General features: G+C 39.1%; 1 protein-coding gene across 1 annotated transcript in view; it reads right to left on the bottom strand.

The window, feature by feature from the left end:
- Positions 1-3,142: 3,142 nt before the first annotated feature.
- Positions 3,143-10,662, bottom strand: part of GPR158 (G protein-coupled receptor 158) — a 180,792-nt gene continuing 173,272 nt past the window's right edge. Inside the window, exons 10-11 of the mRNA XM_056483286.1 lie at positions 9,567-9,713; positions 3,143-8,790 (exon numbers count right to left, since the gene is read on the bottom strand). Of these exons, the coding sequence (XP_056339261.1) occupies positions 7,342-8,790; positions 9,567-9,713 (1,596 nt within the window). The 3' untranslated portion in view covers positions 3,143-7,341. The remainder of the gene's footprint in view (positions 8,791-9,566; positions 9,714-10,662) is intronic.

Here is a 10,662-nt window from a genome sequence, read left to right as displayed (position 1 = left end):
TTGTCACCTCTGCAGGGAGCCACCACCATGGGTGTTTGCCTAGCAGATCAGCCAAAACCAGGTTCTTAAGTGTACTCCACGATTCAGCATCATTAAATAAGGGCACAGCAGGTGAACTGTAAGCAGGAGAGCAAGAGGTCACACGTGGGCAGAGTGTCTGCATTTGCTCTTCCTCTGAACATCTCCCCAACAGCCAAGAAGCCAAGGAACAGGCAAGCCCTAACTTCACACACATTTTATACCCATAGATCTGAAAGACACCCAGCAGTTTGCATTTCATTATAAGACTCCCATTAAGCAGGCTTAGCAATTTTCTCTTTTAATTGCTCCTAGAAGCAGCTGCCCCTCTACTGGGAAACCTTGCCTTCTGCAGCTTCAAGGCTGCAGGAATGATTCTGTGCTTCTATATAAGATACGTGTATCTATATTATACAGAAGATCATAAATGCACATTTCAAAAATATATATGACTATTTGGGGTACAGTGTAATGTTTTCTCATGCTTTGACACAGTGCAAAATTTAACCTAATTCATATATCCAGAAATCTAAAATCGAGTAATTTCATGGCAAAATGTCCAGGGTTTGATTTGTTTGTACACTTTCAGTGACTAAAAGAGCTATCTCACAAATAAATGAAACAGTTCAAAAAGAAAAATCACCTGCATAAATGGAGAGACAATGTTTAATCTTCCAGGTGTTAAAAGAACCAGGAGATTGAATATTGCAACATGATGGCAGCTTGCCAACATAGTGAAATAATCAGTATCTTTTACTGAATTTCAAGCATTGGTAAAGCTAATTTTCAAGCTGATGAAAAAGCTCCTTCAGAATTGGGAAAAGTTGGCTTCAATCTGTCAGAAATCCTATTTTATTGTAAAAAAAGCACATTCAGCTAGAAATAACTTCTCTGCAGACAGGCAGGCAGACCTGTAACCCTGAATCAAATCAACTGCCTTTCTGAAGAATTGCATTCACAAAACCCCCCAAATTTGGAATTTCTTTAATGGTCTCTTCTGCATCCATTCCAGTACTGATTTTCAAAAAAATCCTCAAATTGTTAGAGAAAAACACAAAAAATTTTACAGGGTTTCTTTCAACTGTGCAGCAGCTCAAGTACTCACTAAACACGGGCAGGAAAACTTCTTCCTAACCAGCTCTAACAAAATTATTTTCCTCATCACTTTGTTGCCATGGTAATTCTGGGCTGTGGGGTCAGAGGAGAAGCCAAATGCCTTTCTATTTCAGCAGCTGGTGTTTGTTAGGAGGGCTTGCCCAGAGTTATGGACAATATAAATGAATCTCATTCCTGTGCTCCTGCCTGGAATCTGCCTACAGGCTTTCCAGAGGACAATGGGAAAAGTAAATTCTAGTAGTGAACACTCTTCGTAGGATGATAGGATCATTCAGGAGGTCTCCAGGCCAACCTGCAGCCCAAAGCTACAAGATCAGGGCTTTATCCAAGAAAAGTCCCAAGGATGGGAATGGCACACCCTCTGAGTAACCTTCTCCACTGTTTGACTTCTCATGGTTAAAAAGTTTTCTGAGTGTTCATTCTGAGCCTCTCTTGTTCGAGTCTATGCCTGCATCTCTCTTCCTCCCACTGTGCACCATTGTGAAGCACCCATCTGTCTTCTCCATGCCCTGCCCCTGGTGCCAGCAAACTGATGGTGGGACACCCCCTGCCCAGCCTTTCATGGCTCTGCAGGTGCAGCCACAGTCTCCTTTCATGAAATTTAACAGGAGAAGCAAGAGGGTGTGTGAAAATACATCTGAATGATTTCCAAAGCCACAAAACTGTGGAAATAATTTCCTTACTTCTTAAAACCGGTGAAAACTTTAGAAGTGGGGCTCAAAAGGCACCCAGCACCTGAAAGAGCAAAACTGCCCCCAGTTTGAGCCGAGCGCCCTGAAGTCGTTCAGTGAAAAATCTCCAGGCCTTATTTTTCTGATATCTGGACTTTTTGCTTTCAAAAGACTTGTATACAGTACATTTAAAGAACATTAGTAATTTCCTTCCCTTCATGTTTCCATTACACCTGACAGCATGGCTCACCCTCGTTGCCCAAATGGCAGCTTTTGAACCTGGGAGACACTGGGGAGGCACATGAGAACACGTACATATGTCCATGCAGGAACCCATCAGAACTTGTGCATCAATAATTAGTCACTATAAACCACCAGGATGACAAATGTAAATAAATTAAGTGAGCCTAAACTATCTGTATTTATGTAGACATATGAATGCTTAGAGGTTGTGCTGGATGAAATGTTCATGCAGCACCATATCCAGCAGTGGGTGATTAAGGAAAGAGAACTGGGTGATTATGCAAAGAGAATCATATTACTTATCAGCCATCTAGAGGTCAGGGGTTTAAGAGTTTTCTATCTACCAAGTTCAGGGATCTTGATGGATTTGTCTTCCATGAGCTCTCCGAAGCTTTTTGAACCCATTATATGCACAGCAATCTGTTAAAGTGAGCTCCACAATTTATTTGTGACATATGCAGAAGAAAATTTCATTTATTTTAAGCTGCTGCATGATGGCCACCCTGGGTGCTCTGTAGTTCCCGCAGAACAAAATCCAGCAAATTCCAGACTCCTGATTACCCTTGAATCATTCAAAAATTTTATAGGTCTCATCCCTCTTTCTGAGTCATCTCTCTCCCAAGGTTGCACTTACACAGCTGCCATTCTCTGTCATCTTTTTTGTTCCCATTCTTTGTATCTTTCCTATACTTGTTAGACACATACTTGAGATGAGGAATTCAGGCATGCAAACACATAGTACAGACAAGCTATAGGATTTTATAATGACAGTAAAAGGTGGTCTATTTATTCGCTCTTGTTTTCTAACACCGTGATTACCAATAAATTCAAAAGAATATAGAATGGACTCTGGAATTTTGAGAGTCAAAATTGCAACCACTGAGAAAACAGAGCTATTTCCCTAACATGAAATCCTGAACACAGTATGTATCTGCTCTGATGAAAACGTAAGGAAAACTCAGAAAATGGCATGATCTGACCATAGAAGCTGTAAAGTTAGCTAATTTGCAAGTTTGATGGAAAACCTGTTCAACTTGGATCAGTAATGACTTCAGAAAATCACAACACAAAAGTCTGGAGACAGATTTAATATAAATGTGCTTTATTGCAGAGAAGTTACATTATTTACATGCTGCAACACATTACAACATAAATCTATCAAGTATTTCATGGTGGATGCTGTTGGTTGCCAGATAACATTGTCATAAGAACCACATTATAAAGTGAAGAGACTTACAGCTTTATATACTCTACAACTTGGAGTAGCTAAAATTTTAAAAGTCAAAGGCAGTGTTTGCTCAGGCCTGCCTGTTGTCATATGCATGCAAAAGCCTAAGGAGAGCAAATATAAATGTCTTGTCTGGTTTCAGGTCTATGATGCCACCAAAGCTGATGATAGGTGTGTACTGCTTCATATTTTAAAGCACATAATCTTGCATAAATTATACAAGTCTAATAAGATTGGTATAAATCTAATTATTTATAAACCATGGCTAAGAAATAAAGAAGAAATGCAGCTTGCACATGCATTTAGAAGGACAACCTAGCAAATGTTTGTGACCTTCATGTTTATTGTCTTTTCTCTTAGCTGACCTGCTAGAAAACATGTTTATAACATCTTTACTCTAGAGTTGCACTTCTCTTGGCTGAACAATGACAATGAAATTCCAGAAAAAGACATCTAAGCAATCTAGTCAATATATGCTGGTGGAGAAAAATCTATGAAATAGAAAACATTATTTATGTCTAACTTAGTATGTCTTCATTAAGCAATGCTTCTAGCAGCATCATAGTGAAATAGGATAGTTAAGTGAAGTTTGGCCCCTCATTTTCTTAAATGTGAAATAATTTAATTCCCAATTGAATCTGTAGCCCAAAAGCCAGTTGCTTAATAAACTGGGGAAAGCTTTTTTGTTTTCTAAAGGAAAGTTTTCCAGTTGTGTCAGTCTTAGGGGATGTGACTACAACGAGCCTAAAGAACCACAACAGACAGTTTTTAAGAAGTGAGGGAAAGGGTGAGGACAAAAGAAATCTAAAACAAATGAGAATATACAAGCCAATGCCTTCCCTGGTTAACCAGCCATCGCTTTTTGCTTGCTGTGCAGCTGGGCTGTTTCACACCAGCCAAGGGTGGGCTTTGTTTCTGTGTTTCTAATGAAGTAATCTTTTAAAAAAGAAAGAAAGGGAAAAGAAACTGAGCGAGTACAGATATATAGTGGTGGCACAGACACAGTCATGCACGAAGGGCTTGATCCTGCCAGGAATGCAAGGGGCAGTGGTTCTGTGGGTCCCTTGGTGCTCAGTGCACCTCTCCACAGCTCCTGCAGAGCAGGGCATGGGCAGTGTGGCCTTGCTCAGATTCCAGCTAAAGGATGGAGGGCCAGATGAGCAAGGGCACGAGGGCTGCTGCCTGCTCCTTGCAGCCATCTGTCTCCAAGAGGCAGTGAGTACAAACAAACATCTCCTTCCATGATCCTTCCATGGATGCCCATTTCTAACCTCACAGCTGGGCTCTCGTAAATGAGACAGGGCAGTCTGCCATAAGCCGCTCTCCCATCCCAATCCCAAAAACCACTGCTGAGACTGCAGAACTTTCCTTCAAAGATAGGACAGGTGTGAACATGGTCACTATTTCAGGAGGTTTAAAAATGTGTATTTCTCTGTACACAGGGTCAGTGTGCTCCTGGAGTCCTCCCAGAAAGCTCTGTTCCTAGGATAGACTTCTTCCCATGGAAATACAGGGTTATTTTCTCTCTGAAAAGCTGATCAAGTCCCACTGAAGCTGACAAGACAAGTTACAGACAAATCCCATGAGTGTCTGGGATTGTGAAGGGAGAATCTGAGCACACCAGGTCTAATCTCAATTTCTTCCACACTAAGGACAGAGCTGGGTTTGGGCTGCACATGGGATGCCGGTGGCACTGTGTGTGCAAAGGGTCACTGATGCCCAAAGCACCCAGACTCACAAGTCTGACTCCCTTTCATGGGTGGAACAGGGATTCTGGGTTGAAGGGTCCCAGTCAGATCTCCTAGACCATAATTATGCCCTACAAAAGATGGGTGGAAGAGTCAGACAAGAGCAGGGTAGTAAAGTCAGCACATTCCCATGGTGGAACTGGACCCTATCCTGGATAACCAGGTTGGCTGGGGCAGTTCAGTCACTTAATCTGGAGCTAATGAGCAGAATTTATAAGTGAGGTAATGTGTTTAGACAGCACCAAGACCTGAGTCAACTTGTCCCCAGCTGGTTCAGGTGTTGGCACATTCCAGGTTTGGGCTTAGCAGTGGCAGTAGGAAAATCAGAACCATTTTGATCTGTCAGTCTAGACATGCCCATAGACTGTTCTCCTTTTTAAAGGACAGAAAAAGTCGTCCTCATGCCCAGGTTGTCTAAGTCCCTCTGCTCATTGCATTTTATCTTAAGCCACTTTTTCTATGATGCCACAAAAATCAGTTTATACTACATACGTGTATGTGCATGTGTGTATTAGATATGACATTTATATATATATATTAAACATATATAAATATCTATTTTTATATATATTATATATATTTTAAACAACACATTCTATTCAGTCATCCACATTTCATGTTCTCCCACCGAATCCCATCACTTCTCTCAAATTGCACAAGTTCTTTAGGACTGAGCTGTCTTAGTTTTAGAGTACACTATGTATAGCCAATTCCTGTGAACAGCACTTTACTGCTACTGCATGGAGATGGCTGGGGCTGTTTCATTACTGCTGACACTCCTCAGAACTGTTCAACATGTCCTCAGGCCCTGAAGGTGAACTGTCACTAAGACTCATAGTTGTGAATGGGCCACCTATGAATTAAGCTCATATGCACAATGAGGACTGTAGCTATTGCTGAAAAGTAGCACTGTATCAAACACTAACTTTTACTGTAAATGTACATATAAATTTTAAAAAAGGCAAAGCATTTTGGAGAGTTGGAGAGATATACCATCATTTCTGTTCCCAGTATCACTTACATTTGCATATATGGGGGAAGAGTAGTATTTTGGAGTTCTCTCCTCACTCCAAGAGCCAATTTTTTGAGGTTTGCCAACAGGGATAAACAATACAGTGTTGCTTCATAAATAAAATACCTCCCAGAGCTGTCTGGTTTTAGAAAAAACATGTGATCATTTCTGGAGTATATTCATTGTCATTCTTGCCTGTCTTATTTAACAGGGTAAGTTCAGTAACAAAATCATCACCATCGATGTTTAAAGTAAGATTTCTTGTCTCTTAGATGATATTTTCCAATTAGTAACAAAAAACCCAGATAAGTTGTCCTAGGACTTACCAATATATGCAGCTAAGATGACTGAATTTCCACTACTATCAAAGTCTATGAGCATTAACAGGGAAGTGCATAACTTACTGCATATAAAACCCCTCAACAATACAGTATCAAATTATAAATATAAATAACAGAGAGTAAACAAAAAAAAATCACTATATAAATCACAGGAAAGAAAATAAAATAATCTCCAAAGCCCAAAAGAATTTCCCAATATGAATTGCAGCTTCCATAGCCAGTGAAAGATTACTGCAATTCTGTATATAAAAAAAAGATCTACAGCAGGTATTTTAACTTGCAATTAGAAGACAGTATCTGTAGATTGCATAAATATGTTGTTGTGTCACATAATATCAAAGTTATTTGCAAAAATTATACAATCTGGAATGCTTTAATATGAGACACAACAATGTACTTAAACACACAGTAATAAGAAAATGAAAGCAATAATTTTATAAAATATTTTTTGGATGCATTGAGTTAGCAGTGCTGTTTAGATTTAATATGTAAAATGAAAAGTTGTCACTTTAATAAGCTGCTCATTGATACCCTTTTTGCCATCAGGACATTTTCTGTGCCCCACTTCTGCTGGATCTTTAAAGTCCCAAGGGCAAGTTACAGCCAGTTACAGCCAGAAATAATTTGGTTAAGATCTACACTGTGCGTTTGTTATAATCTTATTATTATTTTCTTTTAAAAGAGAATTGATTTCACAAAGGCAGATTTCCCTCATTGACACAGTAAAATCCTCAGAGCAGGGACCATGCTCTGGGCACTGCTAATCACATTGTTGGCACTCAACATATAAATAATAACAACAATAATGATGATTTACTTTGCTTAACTCCTACTTATTTGTAGTGCTGATTCCCTTGATTTAAGTGATGCTCCTTAGGAATTTTCAGATCCTTTTGGCCTAAGTCCTCTCTGTCTTTCCTGTTGTCTGTCTTCTCAATGTTGCTACTCTCCTCAGTCCAAAAGCCTATTTTCGAGGTGCTGCTGTTTTATTTGCACTTATAGCAGAGGTGTTCAATAAAGCTACACTTCTTTCTGCATTTGGTAAATCTGCTGTATCAAACTCCCAAGGGCAGACTTCAGCTCGAGATGCTAAAGGTTGCTGTAGGTAACTACTTGGCTTATGGGAGTTAGATGAAAGCACATTTCCCTCAGAAGAGGCAATTTTTTTCTGTTCAGCCAATTTATTGAGGTTTTCCTTTTCTGCTGTTTTCTGGGGCAGCTCCTCCCGCTCCCCAGCACGGGTATTATACCTATTAACATTCTCACACTTCTGCCCAGGAGAGACCTGGGACTTGGAATTTGACTGATTTTTTTCATTTTCAAAGATCTGCTGCTCTTGTTTCTCCTGAGTGGCTGCTTCCACCTTCTCTAAGCTCTTTTGGTTTGACTGTTGGTGCCCCTCAGGTGTCTTCAGCTTATGATGAGTCTTCCCCTTTGGCTGGGAAGGGTGGTTTTTCTCTGGCTCTGAGGAAGCAATAGACACATGTTTTTGAGCTTTAGAGTCAAAAGGCACAGGACCAGGAATTTGGTCATATATCTCCCAAGGACAAACTTCTCCTATGTCGAAATTGTCCTTGTGCAGAGACTTACCTGGGCCTGTGTCTGGATTTGCAGGTGTTTGACTAACTTTTTGCTGTTTAATAATTCCAGATTTATGGGTTTTCTTTGTTTCCTCAGACTGGGTAGAGTTTTTCCGGTGGGAATCCTTATGTTCCCCTTTATCGGAGACTGAGTGCTTTTTGCTGGCCTCCTTACCCTTCTGATGAGATTTATGAGATTTAGTGCTTTCTTCTAGACTTTGTGTTTTACCCGTTAGTCCCAGAGTCTTTTCCTTGGCACTAGCAATAACACTGAGGGATTTTTGTAACACGGATGTTCTTGGATGCAGAGGCTTCTTATCGGCACTTAAATTATGTGCACTTACTGATTTGCACACCAAAGGGACCGATTCAGTGGAGACAGCTTCGACCTTTTCAGGAGCATTTTTGGTTAATTTGTTACCATTCAAGGATTCCAGAAGTGTTTTTTCAGCAGCTATAACTTCTGCACTTTCTGTAGTTAAGCCATTTGGTTCTTCTGTTTGATCCCTAACATGATCGTAAGTGCTGTGGGACTTTTTTAAGGAAAAGACTCTGTTTTTCAAAGTCTCTTCTTTTGGCTTTGCAGAACTTGTGGAATCCGGTGGGTTTTTCTTCAGTGTGGCCAAGTTCTTCACAGCACTGTGCTCCATCAAGTCCTTCTCATCCCTGGAGCACTGCCTGGTGACCGTCTCAGGAATTTCTGTAATACGCCGCATTATGGAGCGCCCCAAGCCTTTTTTAGAGCACCTTTTTTTCTGGAGATGTGGATTGTTAGCAATCATCTTTTTCCTTTTATAGATTTCAAGCTGAGCATATAGTTTCTTCAACTCATCCTGCAAAGCAAAGTGAATGGCAAAACTGGTATTTACACAGTGAGTACAATCAACTAGCAGCCTGATGAATGCAAGACCTACTGCTCTAAAAAGGGCATTAAACTCATTTCACTGTCTTTTCTAACTCTTGAATATTCCATTTCTCCATCAACTCGAATCCTGTTTTTTTCCACTTTACAAAAAAGTTCAACCCTCGTGCACAAACATGTTACTTTCCACAGCATGCACACTTCATATTAGTTTATGCTGTCCCAGATTTCCCAGTGCTGTAATGTATACTTTCCTGCTGAAATTTGTAGCTGATTGTTATTCTCAGAACGTAAGGCCTTTAATCATGTAAGATAAGAATACAGTAGTCTCCATTAATCAAGTTCTTAAAATTTTATCTTTATAGTAATGTATGCTTATGTATATGTTACATAGAAATGACTAATTAAACTGAAACCAAAAGCTGTTTGCACTTCATGATAATTCAAAGAATCTATATAAACTATCTATGTAAATCTGTGTAATCTATGTAATCTGAGTAATAGCTCTTGCTGAGGATGATTCCTCCTACTTGGCCACCACTATGACTTTTACTACAACAAGCAATGCTGCATCTCTTCACATTAGTAAATACTTCTCATGAGAGTTTACATGACCTGATACCACAATCATAAAAGATCTAAGCTGGCATTTTTCAGCTGATGTCTGCAAGTTGCATGCAAGTTGGAGTTTTCTTGTAGGAAAAAGTGTTCTTGAAAACAAAAGCTATTTAAATGAGTTATATGTACCCGAATATCTTCAGGATCCAAACTGTGCTCACTCCATGCTGAGTTGATACTGCTGTTCAGATAGGATCCAGACCGACCCATATCAAGCTCATCTTCATAAGCTTCTGTAGCTATATCATCTCTTGGGTTATTGCTTGAATGTGAAAACTGCAATAAGTATTAACAAAAAATATGTTATCATGAGTGCAAAACTTTGCTTCAACATCAGTGTAAGAGCTTACAACAGTTTTTATGGTACAATGACCCTTCTATAGATTTGATGTGATTCTCATACTCAAAACATTACTGTAAGCTTCATTGGCTTAAGTAAAGTCTCAGTATTATATGGAAGGAACTCATATTAATGATGACTTAACTTGATAAATCTTAGAGATGTGCATAAGGAAAAAAATTTCTACTTATTTTGATACTTGTAACTTCTTTAAATGGCATTTCAATTAAGCTGGCATGAAAATAGACTTTCAGACATTATTTCAAATTAGGCTGCTAAAAAAGTAAGATGCTATTTTATACAACATACGACTTTATAATCCTGCAGAAAGCAATGCTCCATTTTTAGATCCTAACCCTGCAAAGGAAGACATAAGGTAGGAAAAAAAAACAACAAAAAACCCCAAATAAAACCAAACAACCCCCCCACCCCCAAAAAAAAAACCAAGAAAGGAGAAGTAAAAAAAGAAAGAAACCAACAAAAAGTAGACAACTTTTTTCTCCTATGTTTCACCAAATCCTTGAATCAGGAGTTGGAGTGAGGTTGTCATTATTGTTTTGTTCATATTGATTCACTCATCTGAAGTTACTATTGTCCACATAGTCATCTGTCCTCAGGACTTTATGAATAGAACTAAACCTTGTGAATCTTAATTCTCTGAATTCTTTGGTGTGTTGGAAGAAATGTCTTTGCAGTGTAACACAGATAATAAGCTAAAAATGAAACTGTTGATCAGTAGTTATGAGTCAGCTTCAGAAAGGTCAACAAATTTTCAAGGCCAGTTTAGAAAGACACCTCTGAAGATATACTGTAAAGCACATTAATATAAAATAGAAAATATAAGATTATTGCTAAAGACCAGAAAAGTAATTGAAAATGAAACAA

The sequence above is a fragment of the Oenanthe melanoleuca genome, chromosome 2 (genome assembly GCF_029582105.1).
Source record: "Oenanthe melanoleuca isolate GR-GAL-2019-014 chromosome 2, OMel1.0, whole genome shotgun sequence".
Taxonomy (NCBI): domain Eukaryota; kingdom Metazoa; phylum Chordata; class Aves; order Passeriformes; family Muscicapidae; genus Oenanthe; species Oenanthe melanoleuca.
This window is presented reverse-complemented; position numbering and strand designations above follow the sequence as displayed.